Source organism: Prinia subflava, chromosome 19 (genome assembly GCF_021018805.1).
Source record: "Prinia subflava isolate CZ2003 ecotype Zambia chromosome 19, Cam_Psub_1.2, whole genome shotgun sequence".
Taxonomy (NCBI): Eukaryota; Metazoa; Chordata; class Aves; order Passeriformes; family Cisticolidae; genus Prinia; species Prinia subflava.
In genome coordinates, this window is record NC_086265.1 from 1,322,274 (window position 1) to 1,341,176 (window position 18,903).

The following is an 18,903-nucleotide window of genomic DNA, read 5'->3' on the forward strand; positions in this document are numbered from 1 at the left end:
GGGTGTGAGTGAAGCCACCGGCACCTTCAGATGCTGCTGTCCCAGAAATGGCCAGACAGGGACCAGCCTGGACACAAAAAGTGTCATTTATAAGAAACATTTCTTATTTCAGTGCTCAGAACAAGTTGGGACCAGCTGGAATCTGTGCCCGAAGCTCTCCAAAGGGCTGGTTCTCTGAGGCACTCCCTAAATCTCATTTTTCAACCCATCTGCCCAAGTGACTTTGTATAAAACCACATTTCAATACATCAGGAGTTACACAGTGCTCATTAAGCCATGCAGGTGATGTTAAATTGCTGCCATTAGCGGCAGGGCAGCCCTTGGCCCTGAGGGGAGTTTGGGCAGCCAGGAGGGAGCAGGCATCTCCTGAGGCTGATCCCAGCGCCTGCAGGAGAACCATGGCTGAGCCCCAGGGCTCGGGGTTCCTGCTCTGCCAGAACCTCCAAGAGCTGCAGCAAACCCCCGAGGCTCAGCTCTCCTTTTCAGCATCAGCAAGACACTTCCTGCAGCTCCTCTGATGAGGTCAGTGGTCACTGAGGGATTTTGAGGTTTTGGGGTCTGATGGGAACGTGAGAGAGTTCAGGAGACTGAATCCAATATCTGACCCAGTGATTCCCACCGGGGGCTGAAGGACAGGTTTGGTTTGTTCCCTTTCCTTTTAAATCTGTTTTTTGCAAGGCTCTGCTGGTTTGGGATGCTGGGGAAGGATGGCAGAGGAGGAGCAGCCTCTGTAGGTCAAACCCTGGGGCTGTTTGGGTGGGGATTTGTGCTGCTCTGAGGAAGGAGGCACAGGAGGAATCCTGGTGACTCTGCTGATTCCTGCTCAGCTGGCAGGGCCACACCACCCTCACCCTGACCAGCATTAAACAAAATGGTTTAGCCAGCTTTTTAAAACAAAAACAACCACGTGAACATGATGTTTATTTCTCCAGCAAAATCTCTTTCTTTCAGTCTTTCATTTGCTTCTCTTCTGAAGACTCAAGTCTTTATTTCAGACATCTGCCTATAGAAAATAAGTCTTTCTTTTAAAGGGCACATTAAAAGATGAAAACTGAAGCTTGAATAACTTAATCAGCATACAAATTACACAGATATAAAAGTTCTGTTTCATTGTCTTAACTTACAGTTTATTTTGTACAGAATTCATTATGTTATACATCTAAGACTTATTATATTGTATAAATATCTCGGGTGTGATGTATATACATATCCAGTGTTAGAATTCAGCAATTAATGTATGCATTTCACAATACACTGTCGTGTATTTCCATGTAGTGCACATGATTTATAGTCCATAAAAGAGCACATCCGCTATGAAAAAATCAGCATTTCATTCACAGGGTTTGTATCCCACCTTGCAATCCAAGGCTTCTCTCCGTTTACAGCGGGCTCTTGGTGCTGTGTATGGCTGTAAGGTCTTGTTGTACATTCCCCAGGATGAGCTAAGAACCAGCAGCTCCAAACATGAACGGGGGAGGAGAGCTGGGCAGGGTCCCCAAGGGGTAACAAAGGGTCACAGCCAGCCCTGGGAGCTTGGCAGGGTCCTTAAAGGGTGAAAAAGGGGCACAGCCAGCCCTGGGAGCTGGGCAGGGTCCCCAAGGGGCACAGCCAGCCCTGGGAGCTGGGCAGGGTCCTTAAAGGGTGAAAAAGGGGCACAGCCAGCCCCCAGAGCTGGGCAGGGTCCCCAAGGGGCACAGCCAGCCCTGGGAGCTGGGCAGGGTCCCCAAGGGGCACAGCCAGCCCCCAGAGCTGGGCAGGGTCCCCAAGGGGCACAGCCAGCCCCCAGAGCTGGGCAGGGTCCCCAAGGGGCACAGCCAGCCCTGGGAGCTGGGCAGGGTCCCCAAGGGGCACAGCCAGCCCCCAGAGCTGGGCAGGGTCCCCAAGGGGCACAGCCAGCCCTGGGAGCTGGGCAGGGTCCCCAAGGGGCACAGCCAGCCCCCAGAGCTGGGCAGGGTCCCCAAGGGGCACAGCCAGCCCTGGGAGCAGGGCAGGGTCCCCAGGGGCACAGCCAGCCCCCAGAGCTGGGCACTGTGGCGTGAATAAAACAATTATAAATCTCTGCCCACACGAGATCTCAGCTCTCCCTTCCCCGTGCCCTGCTCGCCCAGGCTCGGCTGCCACCCCTCTCCCAGCTGCCCTGGGCAGGCCTGGGGGTGGCACCAGCTCTGTGCTGGCAGTTTGCAGCTCCCCGTGTCCCCTCCGTGTCCCCCCTGTGCTCAGGGGCTGTCCCTGGGTGTCTCCTGGGGTTTGTGCTCCCACCACACCCCGAGAGCAGCAGGGCTCCCAAAGCCCTCCCTGCACACGCCCAAAGTGAGAGATGGTGTTTGTTTGGTAATTAATTACAGGTATTAATTACAGGTGTTTGTTTGGTAATTAATTACAGCTATTGCTTCCCTAGGCACCTACTGAAGCACAACTCTAATGACTCTGGCAGTACAGTTCCTATTTTCCAGACAATTCTACTTTCCTGCAGACATACTTACATACATACATTTTGTGCCTTTTGATCACTTGGCTACCATTGCTTTGTTCTCTCTAAAGCAGAGACTCTTTCATCAATGTGTAAATGCTGTTCAGTTAACAGCAAAGTGGAATATCATATATTCCATGAATAAAATATCGTATTTAACAGCATCACTGAAAAATATTTTGGTGAATGGGAAAACTGGGCGGGGGGGGGAGTGTTTAAAGTAATTTAAAAATTAATTTGCTTAAATTTAGAGTAGGCCATCATTTTGAAATTAAAATTTGAGATTTTTAATTTAAAAGGATCTGACCAACTCAGAGCTATTCTGCATTAAATGTTGAATATATTTTCCTTTCATCTTATGAGAAGTAGCAGAAATGCTCAAACCAGGATAAATCCAGAATATCTCCACTTTATTGGTGTTATCCCGGTTTTATGGGAAATAGAAAGTTCTCTCTTCTCACTTCTTTTCTTTTTTTTTATTTTTTGTATTGCTTTTTTTTCCATGCTTGTATTGCCATTTTCCAAGTAAGAGCTTTCATGTAATGACGTGTGATGGAAAAGAGAAAAATTTATGAGCCTGCTCTTCCTTTCCCCCCACTGCAGGATTTGGGGATGGGGTCTTTTTGTGGCCAGCTGTCCCCAGTTCCAGTGTTTAACTGGTTCCCAGCTGTGCTCCTGCCTGATGGGCAGTAATTATCATTTCACTTGGGAGAGACCGACACCTCTGGGGCTCCAGAACTGCCCCAAATTCAGCCACTGAGCCACCAAAAACTGCCCTGAGCACCTCCAGGGCCACGCTGAGCGTCCCCAGCTGGGATTTCACCCCTCGGTGGCAAACAGAGCCCAGCCCCGGGCACTGGGACCCTCCCCAGGGCGGGTTTGGGATCAGGCAGACCCTGCAGTGTGCTCTGGGGGCTCTGGCCCGTCCCTGAGCACGATGGACACCAGGGACACCCTGGGCACCAGGGACACCCCAGGGTGCCAGCAGGGAGCACCTGAACCTTGGGGTGCTCCAGGGGAGGTTTCCCACAGGAGGGAGCCTCGGGCTGGGTGGGTGAGGCAGAGGAGCAGCCCGGGACCCCTGCAGGACCCTGGGGGCTGCAGGGGCACCGAGCAGGGACCCTGAGCAGCTGCTGGAGCCTCTGCAGGGCTGGAAGGAGAGGATTCCATGGGGAAATGGAGCCTCTGCAGGGCTGGAAGGAGAGGATTCCATGGGGAAATGGAACCCCAGTGGAAATGGAACCTCAGTGGAAATGGAAGGAAAGGGTTCCATGGAGAAATGGAGCTCCAGCAGGGCTGAAAGGAAAGATTTCCATGAGGAAATGGAGCTCCAGCGGGGCTGAAAGGAAAGGTTTCCATGAGAAGCCTCACTGGGAATGGAAGGAAAGGTTCCCATGAGGAAATGGGATCTCAGAGGGAGTGGAAGGAAAGGTTCCCATGAGGAAATGGGATCTCAGAGGGAGTGGAAGGAAAGGTTCCCATGGGGAAATGGGATCTCAGCAGGGATGGAAGGAAAGGTTCCCATGAGGAAATGGGATCTCAGCAGGGATGGAAGGAAAGGTTCCCATGAGCAAACAGCTCCGTGCTCCGCTCTGAGGCCTCCCTGGCACACTCAGGAATTGTTGGGCTCTCTGCCCCTGCCTGCAGCAATTGGTTCCTCTGATTTCAAGACCAAACCAATTTGTGGTCAGTTTATACTATATTGTGCAAACAATAGCAAATAGGGTTGTTTTTTATCTTTTGTTCTGCTCTCTGGTTGGGCCAAATACAAACTAACACATTGGGAAGAGAAGTTACAGTCTGAAAAAGGGATTTTATGTTGTTAGTGATAAGGATCTTTGTAGGAATTCATCTTTCATTATTTCCTGGATCATTGAAAGGAAAGAGAACATTTGTTAAACAACCCAAGACTTCATCTGACGCACAAGTGCTGCGTCCCTCATGAAACAGAAACATATCTGTGCTCTATTATTTTCTCTCCTCAGAATTAGATTAAAACAGATGCCATTCCCTCCCTGTGCAGTTCAGTGCCAGCAAAAGTCTCTAATCACTTATATAAGCCTGGTGTCCTCACTTTTAGTGTCAATGTTAAAATTCCTGTATTTTGCAGCACTTACATTAAACACGTTCCCAGCTGTGGATTAGGACCCAAATGCAGAATTTCTCACAATTTTCTCATTTGTTCAAATATCACCACTGAACTATAAATTCAAATCTTGCTTTGATCTACCTAAAAGATGGGAACTCCAGTACGTAAGGCAGTTGTAATTTGGCTCTTGTGGTTATTGCACAGGATCCATCACAGGCGCTTTATTGGGGGCTTTTCAGTATTCTGTAGATTCAGGTTTTTCCTGACTGTAATTTTCAACTCATCTCAGTCATCCCTCAGTAAAAAACCACATGTGATGCACATGAAATGGCAGCTTTGAACTCCCAGCATGTTTTCCTTGCTAAGATTGGACAGTCCCAACGTGTCTCTCCTTTCCTTTTTAATGAAACACGGAGTTTTTCTCTTTAATGGCTTCGTGGCCAGGGATGTTTCAGACAAGGGCTGGGGCTGCTGAGCGTGAACTTCTCAGGCCTGCTAAACTCTGCCACCAATGGATTCATTAGCACAGAGTGGCAGTGACTCCAGTGCTCATTTCCTAGGACATTTCCATCCTGTTTTATGCATTTCAATACCACGTTTGACTTTCTCACTCCGTGTATTGTCAGCCAAGCTGCTGTTTCAGCAAAGCATTTCCCTTTGAAGTATGTGCTGGTTTGGTTTTTATTTTTTTACAGGTTATTTTTTCATATTAGCAATGACAAAAGTGAACCCAGGGCTACTCCTTGGTTTTTATTTTCCAGGGTTTATTATTATATTTACAGTTCCCTGTAAGAAGACACAACCCTTTCCCAGTAAGAGTTCTAATTCCTTTCTATGTTTCAAATACTAACGACCCATATGGAAAGGAGGAAGATAATCAGTGATGAAGGAGGTATCTCTGGGGGCTGAAACAGATGAATAAAAAACTCAAATCATTATAAATATTACTGTACTACACTTTGGTACAACCAAAAAAAAAAAAAAAAACACCAACCCAACCCCCTTCAAAGGAAGTATTTAATGTTCCCTAAGTCAAATAAAATTCACAAACAATATAAGAAGAAATTAACCACATGGGGTTTTTTTATCTCTGTAAAAAATAATAAGACTACTTGGCTGCATTGCACATAGGCAATTAAATGAGATTCATCCCGATCCCTTTTCCGTGAGCCTCCTCTCAGGCTGTAAGCAAGAAATGTCCACTGTGCTTTACAAAGGACGACGACTAGGAAAAAATCAATGCAAACAAACATCCCTTTCTTTTCTGATTGACCATTTTTCATGGGAGATGACAAACAAATGAAGTCTCCTCTGAGTCTGAGCGCGGTTGGATTAGCATTTTGCTAGTACCAGGCAGTATACAAAAACAGCCATCGTGTGTGGCACCTCCAACACCTACAGGGAGCTGTTTTAGGGGCACATCCTGGTTTGTGGTGAAACAGGATTAACTCAGCCAGCCTCCTGTGCCTGCTCTCTGAGATCAGGTTATCAGCTCAGTACCTCCAGGCTTGGGCTGTCTCGCTCCTATTGCTGACTGGACTGACTGCTCCACCATCCATAAACAGAAGGCATAAAGGTGATTACAAACATAAGAAAGTAGTTTTACATATTGTCTTGCAGTCTTTCCATATAGTCCCTAAGTTCCTTGGAATCGCCAAGGTTCATGTCTTGGCATACCCATTTAATATTATCATCACTGTCAAATAGAATTGAGTTGGTGTAGGGGCCTCCGTCCTCCGGCAGTATCGTTGTATATGAAGTGAACTTTACTCGCTTCTGCTTTGGCCCAGAAGGATTTATAGGTTCACTTTTAACTTCTTTTTCACAAAGGTACTCAGAAGATCTGAGGATATGATTATGAAGAGTCTTCTGAGAGCTCCCATTAAGGAGAAAGTTGCTCTCTTCAAACTGCATCCCTCTGTCAATCATGGTCGTGCACTCCTCTGACGGGAGCGAAATGTCCACTGGGTTTTCCAGGAGCTCCACCTCATTTCCAAGCCAGACCCAGTCATGGGAATGGGGGATGTTGCCTTGCTCACTCACAGCAAACCTTTTGTGCCTGTACTTCCAAGCAAATGCCACACAGTTAATCAAAAAGACCAAGATTGCCAAGCAGAAAACACAGAGCAGCGCGTACATGCCAATCTCCAGGTCTGTCAATCCTCTGGAAGTCAATGAGAGGTCACTGGGGTTGTTTTCTCCCGGGATTTCCACTTGGGTAGGGAATCCTGTGAAGGCAGTCGGGTTATTTTGAAGCTGGCCATCCTCCAGGGACTCCTGGTCAACGGGAGACACGAAAGTTGTGCTTTTGTTTGCATTGTCCTCGGGGCCTGACACGTCCTCGTGGGTTTTGGACCAGTCTTGTGCCGTCCTCTCTTGCTCTGCAGCTTTCTCTATGGCGTTGCCCGCGTGGCTTTTAAAATCTTTCTCCACGTCGTCGATGTCGTTGGTGCTCCCCTTTGGGTCGGAATCCTTCTGACCAAACTTCACCTTGACGTTTCCCTTGCCCACGGCCAGGACGCTCTTGCGCTTGGTCTTCTGGCAGGGCTCGCTGATGACCATCTCGATTTTAATCAGGGGGCCCTGCCCGTCCCCCTCGGCCACCACCACGGGCCAGAGGGACAGCGGGTCCTGGTGTGACGACACCACCATCTCATCCAGGGAGGAGATGGAGATGGAGAAGTCCTTGGAGTCGTAGATGTCCAAGGGCGTCACCGACCCGTCGCTGAACAAGACCCAGGCGCTCACCACGGCCTCCTGGTGGGGACAGCATGAGGGGAGAAAAAATATGTGAGAGACAGAGAGAGCACCAATCAGACACCCCATGAGTCTGGAAAAATACAGAGTTTAACTTTGGTTTGTTTTTTTAAAGAAATCGAAAATGTCTACTCTGCTTCTCATTTTCTTGTGTTCTCTAGACCACTGAGGCATTTAGCTCACCTTCAGGAGCTATCAAAGGAACGCTCATGTAGATTTAATAAAAATGCTGGGAAAAAGCAACGATGATTCTTTTTTCTCAGTCTGAAGCGAGGAGCTTCTTTTGAATGCCGGAGCCTCGTGATGAAAATAATCATATTTCCAACATCACGGTCAATTAGGTTTATAAAGGACCTATAATGGGGAATTCTCTAATGCTGCAGTTCCAGGGCCTTATGGAACACAATGAGCAGAGCTGGAATGGGTCAGGCCAGCGAGCCCATCCAGCCCAGGAACAAACTGGGGGGAGAACCCATCTCCGTGCAGTACTTTGTATTTTCTGTCAGGCTAAATATGCAGGACTTGCAATATGCTGAAGTGATCGTGGTCTTTGCTGGGAACTATAGAAACACTCATAAAAAACACCATTTTTATGACTTGACCAAAGCAATTTGTCTTCTTACTGCAAATTGCTAGTGCAAAAAATATATTTACACTTTCTGCATTGATGTAGAACCTCAACTCTATAAAATCTATTAAAAACCACGTGTAGAATTTGTTCGTGGTCTCATTAAAAGCTATTTAACTCCTTGGATTATCTGGTTCAAAGCAAGCCCCAAACTCACCAGTGTTCAGCAAGGCAGGTCACGAAAACTTCTGCACCTGCAGCCAGAGGTCGTTTTGGCAGGGCTGACCTTGTGAGACAATTAAGGAACAGCATTCCCAGCTCTGCTGGCACAGCTAGGCTGTGTTTTCCCACAGAAAAAGCATTTTCTGTGCCACATCCAGGCTTTGTTTGTGCACTCCCAGACACGTCCATCCCTTTCCCTGTGCTCTGAGAGCGGAGTGGTGCCCGTGCAGGGGCACGTGGGGTCGGTCAGGAGGGTGAGCTGCCTTTCTTTTCACAGCCTGATATTTATCCTATCTAAAATTTCCAGCAGGTGACCCTGCCACAGCAGAGGGCAGACAGGGACGGGTCTGACGCGTTCTTTGGGCCGTACCTGCTTGGGGGTGCGCAGGATGTCGTGGGCGGACGTGGTGGCCACCAGGGCTCTCTTGTTGGCTTTGCTGCTCTGCAGGGACACGGCCAAGCCCGACACCAGCTGGGCCCCCAGGTCTGTGATGGTCACTCGGTCATCCAGGACGATCACTGTCTTCTCTGCCAGGATGGAATCCGAGAGAGGGGACAGGACCTGGGGAGAGGCAGGGAACACCTTGCGTGAAACAGCAGGGAAGGGGTTCAAAGCAAGGCTGGCTCCTAAGCAGCACAGCAGATTAATCCTGGGTTGGTCACGTCCATGTCCAAGCCAGAGCTGATGCTTTCCCCCAGGACATCACACTCATTTGCTGCTAAATTACTTTACCTAAAAAAATAATTTAATAAAACAACAAATCACTTCAAAATTGCAGCTTGGTCTCGACAAAATATATATATAATATAGAATAAATTAAATGGATTTTTTTAAAGTCATTTTTGTGGGGTCTATAAAACTCCCTGCCCTTTAACCAAGATTGGACACCAGATAACAAGACGGCCCAGGTAAAACCCTATAGAATGCCAGGTTAGCCCCACCCCTGGTTTTTGGATGCTGCTAGAGTCTGATGATGAAAGGCTGTCTGTGGGCAGTCCATGGCACCCAGCCGGTTTATCAGCCAGCCTGGGAGGGGTCCCCGGGGTCACTCCCACCCCCGGCGATCCCCGGCCGTACCTGCACCGTGGTGATGCCCTGCTCACGCCCCGCCAGCACTCGCCCCTCCTGCAGCTGGGCGATCCTGGGCTCCTCCACCTGCATGAAGTCCCTGACCAGGTGGGTGATGTCCAGCTGCCAGTCGGGGCCCAGCAGGAAGCTGAGCTGGCCTCCAGCCTCGGGGGACTCTGCCACGAACTGCGTGAGCACCCTGACCATGGCGTGCTGGTACTGCAGCGTGCAGCCCCTGCCTCTCTTCTCGTCGTCCTCCTCGTCCTCGCTGTCGCGGGTGGGCCTGGGGACACAGCCAGCCTCGTTACCTGCCCTGCCCCGGGCTGGGCTCAGCTCTGGGAGGCTGAGACACCTCTCAGGGTGCCCAGCACCTCACGGAAAATGGCTTAGAACAACGAGTGAGATGGCACAGCTGAGTGTGTCTTGAAAAAGCAGAAAGGTTTTAATAAAAGAAGAAAATAACACAAAACAAAGGAACAGAGCTGTTCACAGTGCAGGGACAGGCCCAGCACATCTGCTACAACACCCCAAAAATGCACTGAGGAGCCTCATGCTCTCCCTTAAGCACTGAAGGATTTGCATGGGGTTGTTTGCACTGCTGTCACACCTCACAGAGTTTTGTCTGCTTAAAGACACAGTTTACCACCAATATTAATATTTTATATATTTTTTTCCTCTTGTTCCTTGCCTGGGACAAACACATGGATCCTCTTATCTCTTCCAAGTCAGGTATTAAGCAGTAGGTGGTCACACTTTTCCTCATTATGCCCCCATGCTGTGGATTCATTGCTCAGAAATAATTTCCCTCCCTCCTGTATTTATTGAGCCTAAGCCGCCTCTGTATCAAGGGTGGGAAATGCAGGGTGAGTCTCTTATTTTTCAAAGTATTGCTGGAGGTAGTTTTGTGGTTACTGTGTCCCTTTATCTTCCCCTTTGAAACAGCAGCTATGAAAAACTATTACAAAACAGAATTGCTTCTGTTATAAATTGTTTTATGACAAAGTTGGCAGGCAGTAAGCTGAAAACATATCTAAGAAAAACCCTTGTGCTCTTCAAAAGGACTGAAAGTCCCGGTGTTACAGAACCCAGTCCACTGGAAATACATTTTCAATGCACCACTTGTTAGCTGAAAATTTACATTCAGCCTCAAGGGAACGGTCTGTGTGTGTAAAAATGGTTTTGTGTGTGTAAAACAAGGGTGCATCATTACGTGCTGGGTGAAACATCATTGAACAGCAGTGGAATTGTTAGGAAAAAGGCTACTAAAATAAGATTTTGATTTCCCAGAGAAATTAGTCTGAGTTTGACTAGCAGGGTGTTTCAGGGAAACTTTCAGTTGTTCTCTCCTTCCCAACACTGGTGTTGGTCTGAAGTCAGCTCACAGTTGGCAAAACAGCCACAAAGAAAGTTCTGGAAGGGGGAATGTTCATCGAGCTTTTGTGGTCCACATCCATCTGTGCTGTAAATGAATTCATGGACTCCTTAATGCTCCCACTTTCAATTTATTCCTCTGTTCTGACCCTCTTCAACTCAGCTAAGCCATAACCCAGAACAATCTCAGACTTTGGCAAAAGCCAGCTCAGCTCTGAGATTTTGGGATTTGCCCCTCTCTCAATAACACAGACAGCAACATCAGTGCCTGTGCAGAATTGGAGAAAAAACGTGCAAAAGCTGTTCAGGTGAGGAGCCCTTCTGGGATTTGGGGCAAAGGAGCACAGAAGTGATGGGAACCAGCCTTGGTGTGGGAAAGGAGACCCAGAGCCGGGGCTGTGTGTCCTGCAGGAAATGTTCTCACATCAACATCGTTTTACACAGCCCCTTTCTGCTCCTGCCACACCAGCTGATGTTTGTCCCTGCCCAGGGCAGGCCTTGGAACAAGAAGATCTTTAAGGTTTCTTTCAAGCCAAACCATTCTGTGATTCGATGTTTTATTCAGGCCCAATGGGTTCCTGTTATGTTTATTTATGTGCTTGTTTATTTGTACTTTCACTGTTTAAAACCTTGCACCGCTGGGTTGTCCGAGAGGAAATCTATTCAAAACAACTGGAGGGAATTCTTTTTTCAGCCCCAGCTCATAAATATGGGCTGTGGAATGACCAGAGGGAAGGACTGGAGCACAGGGGCACAGAGGGAGCACTCCTGTCCTTATTTTCACGACTTGGGCAGCCAATATTTACCACAACAAAAAGAGAATTCAAGTCCAGCCCATTCCTTGGGGTATCTTAAATGCAAAGGCTCCATTCCAGCACAAAACCATTCAGAGATGTTTATGTACTTCTCCTCAGAAACGTCTTCTGTGGCAAACAAATGTGGAGCATCAGAAAAGCCTCTCCAAAGCCCAGAACGAGCAAGGCACGCTCCTTGTCAGCTCAGAGAGGGAGAGCTCTCAATTTTCACTACAAGCTTTTCAAGTCTGCCTTGCCAGGTCTCAGCTCAAATTCTTTCTGGGTTTTTTTGGGGTTTTTTTTGTACAAAGGATATAACTTCTCCACTTTAAAGCCACAAAATCAAGGCTTAGGCAGTAAGTCAATGTTTTGTCTCCACATGTCCAACAAAACGTTGGAGATCCAATTGCACAGTCCCCTTTAAACTCCTCATTACAGAGTTTTCAGCAAGCTTAAAACCCTTCATAAAGCAGGGGCTCATTTTCTGCTTAAGACAAGTCCTGGTGAATATAAGCTGCTGCTGCATATTGTGCTTTTTCCCCTTGGTCATCACTGAAAGTCTCTCAGAGCCCTCCTTACCCTATTTCTCGCTGCTTGGCAAACGTGCTTGGAAGGTTTTCTGCTTTTCTGGAGCGAGCCAAGGTTGCCAGAATTACATTTAATTTACATTTCACGGAGAGAAAGGCTTTGCCAGGGAGCTGAGCTACAGCAGCAGCCTGTTCCAAGGGTGCCTGCGAGCACTGATCTAATCAGTGATCTGTCAACTCCATATCACAGGCCTTGTCTCTGAGCAGTTCAAGTGTGTCTCTTTTAATCTGCACCCCTCTCAAATACTTGGGCCAGATGCTAATTCTCTGTTAAAAAAAAAAAAAAACAACCCTAAAGAAATCAGTTTTGCTGGGTTTGGATTTGAAATACTCATTAGGAAGAGTTGTACATTTAAAAAACATTTGCAACACCCCTAATTGAAAAAAAAACCCTCTCAGATACAAATTACAAACCACTAGGAGTTGATTTAGAGGGAGCTACAGAAATAAGCTGCACATAACTCCACTCACAGTTCAAGCAGAAATGTAATTTGGTACTTTTAGAGATCTTGAAAATGCAGCCTACCTATTAACAAAAATCTCCAAGGCCTTATCTCCATAGGACATTAAAGTCAATTAACCAAAGGAGCAAATTTACAGCTTGGTGCAGGTGCTGCTACCCACGAATGGAATGGTTTGGATCCAGTCTTGCTTAATTTGCCTTAAAGCACAGCTTTACTTCTGAGGGGCAGCTAAAGGGGTGTTCACTGAGGGTTTAACTAAAGCAGTTTATTCTGCCCTGCTTTAACTCAGGCCAGGCCCCCTTTGCTCTCAGAACTGGACAGGAGCAGGGCAGGGCTGCCCCAAGCCCAACGAGCGCTGCCTGGAGTGAAGCCTGTGCTGGTGGTGTTGGGAGCCTCCTGGAAACAAGGTCCTATCCCAGCTGAATATTTACTGGAATTCCATTTCCCGCTGCTTCTGTGAGACTTTAGCCATGCAATTCTATTAATGCAAGCTGAAGCCACTCATGCCATGTAAATATGTGTGCACAGAGCTGGGGCAGGAACCTCAAGAAGAAGGTAATTGTTTTGCTGATGCACGAGGAATAGAAATAAATGTTCTTGTTAGACTGCCTGGGCCTCTTCCACACTCCAATATTTGTCTTTAATTTAAATATACACCCATTGTTTGCTGAGCTGGGGTTTGTGCAGCCTGTGCTGCACAAAGTTTCCCTGCATCAGCCAGGGGAGGATTGTGGAGCTGAATTTCACCTGTCCAGGGAGGCTCTTCCTACCTGCAACACTCCCCAGAGATAAAATCCTCCTCTTGATAATATCAAGGATTTCCCATCCATTTGCAGGCTGATCTGTAAATTGTATTGCTGCTCTTCCACAGGGGAGATGAATCAGGGGTTTTTTTCCAGTTTCTGGCATAAAAGCAGCCTGTCATGACATCGTTTCAGCTGATTTTGGGGCGAAGTTTAAGGCTGCCTAAGCCTGTTGTCAGGGACTTTGGAGAGAATTCCTGAGTTTCCTTCAAGGACAGATATCAAAAACCTCATGCAAATTGCCAATATTGGCTCTTACATGAAGGTGAAGTTGGAACAACACAGTGCTATGGCTTCCCCTGCTGGGAAATGCTTGGATTTGGGGTTTTTGCAAAGATAAAAGCACTCTGCTCACTCTCAAACCTGCAGCTCCTGACTGCAGTCCAAATGTCTGGAGTGCTTCAGCTTATCACTTAAAAACTCATAAAAACTCCCCCATGTTTAGGATCTTGGGAAGCAGATAGGAGGTGGAGGTATAAGCAGATTAAAAAGTAAAGAGAAAAGTCATAATAATAAAAAAGAACCAAACTGATAAGCCACTAAATCTCAGGTAAAAACCATCCAAATCTAAAAATAAAGGAAATGTAAAAACCTTATGTGGAAAGTAAATGTCAGAGTGAGCACAACTAATGCTGGCTCTGAACTATTGATCCAGAATAGCCCTGCAGAGTTAAAAAATCCACAGGAATGCTCAATAAAATGAGAGATCATTTTTTTCCTGTTGAAACTTTAGCTGTTCCCGGGGGGTGGCACGGTGGCCACACTTTCTCTGCCTCCCCCCTGGAAAATGCCAGCAGGACGTGTGCCAGCAGCTTTGCACCAAAACTCTGCAAAGCTTGCCAGCCTGCAAGCAGAGCAGGCTCTCAGGCCATTCCCTTTATTTCCACTGGCCAAATAAATCAGGAGGAGACACCAGGAGGGAAATTTCCAGCGCTGCCTGTAATGGGTTTAACTGGAGAATGCCCGGGGATAAGCAGGGCTGAATGTCTCACTCACAGCTCCTGCAATAAACACCGGGCTAATCCTGCAGCCGTGTGCTCAGCAAAATCCCCGCTGCTCCTGCGGGCTCTGTGCCTCAGGGGTGGGACAGCACGGGCAGGAGAAGGGAATTCAGTGAAGATTTAACACTCGGCTTAAATCCCTTCATTCCTCACCTAGCACAGCTCTTCTGCCTCAAACAGCAACGCTGCCTCTGGAGCAAACACTCCGGTTTCTCTCATGCCAGATTCTCATCACCTCTTCTGTCATAGCCAAAAAATATCCCCACATTATCCAGAGGTCACTCATTGCCCTTCTCTGGAGCTCATTATGTGACATCCTGCAAATTGTGTCCTGCTGCCCTCATTCTGTGCCCTTACAGAGCTGGGTCATTGTCCCTCGGTGCTCTCCGGGCTCCTCAGGCTCCTCAGGAGCCGGGATGTTCTCCTGGGCACTGGAGAGCTTTAGCTGGAGCTGCCACAGCGTTCAGCTCTCCCCTTGCTGCTGCCAGCAAGGCTTTTGCTCGGGGTTAGGAATCTGAGCTGGAGTCACACCTTCTCCCCACTAATATTTATCAACTTCGCCTGAAATCCACCAACACAGCAGTGTTCCTGGAATTTCTTAATCTTGCAAATTGTGCAGATGATGGTAATTACAGAACGGGCATTTTCAGTGGGGAATGGAGGGATCAGAGCTCAGAATCCCCACTCTCTTCCCCCTCCTTTTTTCCTGGTGGAACACGGTCTTCAGTGGGAGTTGTTTCTTAACTCAGAGCTGCTGAGGAATGGAGCAGCCAGGGCTGCTGCTCAGTGCATCTGCCCAGGCTGAGCAGACCCCAGAGTGATGGAATCACAGAAGGTTTGGGTTGGAAGAGCCCTGGGCTGGTCGCCTCCCCCAGCACTGAGGCAGTGCCACCTCGCTGGCCCTGTTCTGTGTCACAGGAGTGGAGCTGTGGCAGTGCCACCTCGCTGGCCCTGTTCTGTGTCACAGGAGTGGAGCTGTGGCAGTGCCACCTCGCTGGCCCTGTTCTGTGTCACAGGAGTGGAGCTGTGGCAGTGCCACCTCGCTGGCCCTGTTCTGTGTCACAGGAGTGGAGCTGTGGCAGTGCCACCTCGCTGGCCCTGTTCTGTGTCACAGGAGTGGAGCTGTGGCAGTGTGAACCCCTCTCACACACACAGGGCTGTGTTACACCAGCAGCAGAGCCCGGGGCCTTTTGCTCAGCTCTGCAATGTGTGATGCGATGTCCTGGGATTGTGTGGAATCGATCCATGCTCCAGGCAAAGCCACCCACTTTTAAACTGCACAGATCGGGATAAAACACAGATTGTTGGTGTTTGAGTGAAGGCTGAGGCTGATTGTAAACCTAATGGCAAACAGGAGTGTCGCCCTGATATTCTGGAATTTTTAGCCATCTGATTGTTTAATTTCTTGGAGTCAAGATTCTCAAGCTTCTAACAGTTTGTGATTGTAAAAATAGCTCTGTTTACCTAAGGGTAGTTTTTGTTTACATTCCTTTCTGGAGGAGGAGGAGAACTGATTGCCTGCCTGTTTGACCAGTGTGGTTGGAGGGATCATGATCCCATCCTCCAATCCACAGCTGGTGCCAAAAATGTATAAATATGAAAGAAAGTAAAGTTCTGCCCCTTCTTTCACATCTATGAGTTCTTTCGTGTCCTACTGTGCAACAGGAGAGCTCAGACTCTGAGGAATGTTCTAGAAATGGCCAAAATTGTTCTAAAAGCAGGGCCTGGAGGGCAATGGTGCTCTCGTACCTTTTGTTGGAGGTGACGGGGATCCTCCAGCCCTTGATCTGGCTGAGCTCCGTGTCAGAGATCTCGATCTGCAGGGGCAGCCTGGGCACCCACACTGTCACCTCCAGCTGGGTGGTGAAATGCTGGTAGGTGAAGTTCACAATCGTGTCCACTTTGCTCTTCATCTCCTTGCCATTAACGAAGATGGAGTCACAGCTCTCAGAAACCTTAAAAAAATATATATATAAAAAAATTAGGAGATGAAGAAAAGTTCCTGAGGAGGAACAAGGATGATACATCAGTCCTAAGACAACACTGCAAATGTAAGTCACGCATATTGCATCTCCAGTTTTCTAATTAGAAGCAAACGGTGATAAATGGACCCCAGGGAAAGAGTTGTGCTTTCCTCAAAGGATACTACTCAAACCACAAAAATAATTTAATGGTGTTATATAACCTGTGTGAATCTTTTATACTAGGCAAATTAAACTCTTCATGAATCAAACTCCATGTGCATCAACGTTTATGTTTACAGCTTGCTTAAAGAACCAGAAAAAAATGGGGCCATATGTTAGTAAGAAAAAGACTGACTCAGAACCATAAACCAGAATCCTTTCCCTTTTCCTTGAGCACTGTAACGCTGAAAGACAAAGATCCCCTTATGGCTCATGAGCAGAAGTGCAGCAGAAGCATTATTTTTTAGGACTTCTCAGTAATTGTTTTTACAAAATGCGTTCATAGTTGCTCCGTGGCATTCTGTGAAATCACTGCTAAAACAAGGGGTGGGCTCAGCTGCCCTCCTGGTTCCAGGGGTCTTCTGGCACAAAATCAGGGTCCTGAGCACAGATCTTCTTTATATAAAATAAATTAAAATAAATGATGTAGCAACTAATTCAATCTGCATCCTGGGAGGCAGGACTCCCTTGTCAGGAAGGGGTTTCTGATATCTTTATAAATGTGTGTGTACAGTTGTAGATTATATCCACAAGCACACAGCCATGGATACATGCATTGTTCATGGACAGTATTCATGTTTACACACATGTATAACATGAATTCTATACCTGCATGTGCACACGGATTTTATCTGGTTTGCATTCTGCTTTAGACAGAGGGTCCGTGTGGTGTGGGTGGAACCTTTTAAAGGCACAGCTGGTGACAGGAGGGTGTCCTCCTGCCAGGACTGCTCTGTGTCACCCTGCCCAGCCCTGGCACCCGGGCCTGGCTGAGCCGTGTGTGAATTCTGCTCTCCTGCAGGCACTGACAGAACTCAGGCGGGTTTCAGTGCTGAAACACAGCTTGGGTTCCCTCTGCAAACCCACCTCAAATCTTCTCTGATATTAGCAGGGATTAGGGGTTACTGAGCCAAGGAAAATAAGAGAAAATCTCTGGCAGATGCTTTGTTTTGCTCAAAAACTACACAATATTCAGATGTGCAGTAAAAGACCTGTCCTTCCATACTGCCAAATTCTCAGATCCTTCTCACTGGACTGGAACTACAATTGCTCATTTAAAAGGGGTTAAACCAGGTGATGAGGGATGGGGCAAAGGAAACTAAGTCACTCTTCTGGAGAGAATACTCCTCCACATAAATGCTTAATGAGCACAGGAATATAAAAATAATAAATCTAGATAATCTGATAAAGAGCTTAAAATGGACTTCAGGCTCAGGAGTACCACAAATGAGATGGAGCATGCTTGGAATCTTTCTTTCCCTCCCTCATAATGTGTCACGAGTGTCTCTGGAAAGTTTAAGCACATTAAGCAAGCCCATTAATTGAATGAGCAGTTGAGATTCCAAACCATAAAGCTTACATCTAGGGAGTTATGTGGGAATTAATACAAGACAGAAATAATTAAGAAAACTCAAAAGAGGGAGGGATAAACATCAAGGCTGGATCAGGGGAATAACTAATATCTGACAAGACAGCAGCTAATTTTTCAGATTCTCTTCTTGCTGCATCAAATGTTCTTGTCAGCAGGCAAGAAAGGTGCTAAATTAGGGAACTGAAAGACGGACATTAATTGTAGCTATAAAAATATCAGTCCAGGCTTACAAATTTCACAGATTTTATGTCTAGACAGAGACATCCAGTCATTTATATACTGACCAAAAGGTGGGTACAAAGCAGGATATATAACTATGCTATAGTTCACCCAGTGGTCCTGTGGAGTGTTCAGAGCTCAGGATTCACTGACGTGGATCTTCCAGAAAATAATCCAGCTTGGATAAGAGAACTTGAAGAGAGGCATTGTTGTTTCAGTTCTCTGTCTGGAATTTGAGTTTATTAAGTACCAGCACACCAGGTAATTCAAAGGAAAATCCAGCTGAGTCCTGTGGAAAGGCAGGATAGACTACAGCTCACACGAGGAAGCCTCTATTTCACCCACACATATTTAATTACTGCCGTGTTCTTTCACTAATCTCACTACAGTGCTAGAGAGTAAACTTGGCTCATCTGAAGGAAATGAGAACCTTGAGCATGGACAGAACATGTCCAGCACTCCCTTTTTTTTAAGAAAAAAAAAAAGCCTGGATGTGGCACGTAGTGCCGTGGTTTAGTTGAGGTGTTGGGGCACAGGTTGGATTTGATGACCTTGAAGGTCTCTTCCAACCCTGTGATTCTGTGAAATGTGTGAAATTTTTCACTTGGGACCCACTTCAGAGCCAGGACAAGGAGCTGATTCCATGGGAGCAGCGATTCCATGGCAGCACCGTGTGAAGAGGGACTGGGACACACCCTGAGCTTGGGCACTGCCAGCTGCACTCTCCTGCCCATGGCCTGCAGCAAAGCACCTTCTCTCCTTTTCCTGCCCCTCCTCACTTTTCCAGGCACTCTCTGGCTCTCACGGGACGCTGCTGATGCTGCTGGGAGAGGATCTGCCCCCAGTGCTGCCCGTCCTGCTGTGCCCGGGTGTGCCAAGGGGCAGAGCTGCCCCAGCAGTGACTGCCCACAGAATCCTTCTGAGCTGCTCCTCT

At 47.4% G+C, this 18,903-nt stretch overlaps 1 protein-coding gene across 1 annotated transcript in view; it reads right to left on the bottom strand.

Annotated features, from left to right (window-relative positions):
* Positions 1–4,084: 4,084 nt before the first annotated feature.
* TMEM132B (transmembrane protein 132B) overlaps positions 4,085–18,903 on the bottom strand; it is a 209,535-nt gene continuing 194,716 nt past the window's right edge. The window contains exons 6-9 of the mRNA XM_063416041.1: positions 15,945–16,150; positions 9,185–9,458; positions 8,477–8,668; positions 4,085–7,316 (exon numbers count right to left, since the gene is read on the bottom strand). Coding sequence (XP_063272111.1) covers positions 6,162–7,316; positions 8,477–8,668; positions 9,185–9,458; positions 15,945–16,150 — 1,827 coding nt within the window. The 3' untranslated portion in view covers positions 4,085–6,161. The remainder of the gene's footprint in view (positions 7,317–8,476; positions 8,669–9,184; positions 9,459–15,944; positions 16,151–18,903) is intronic.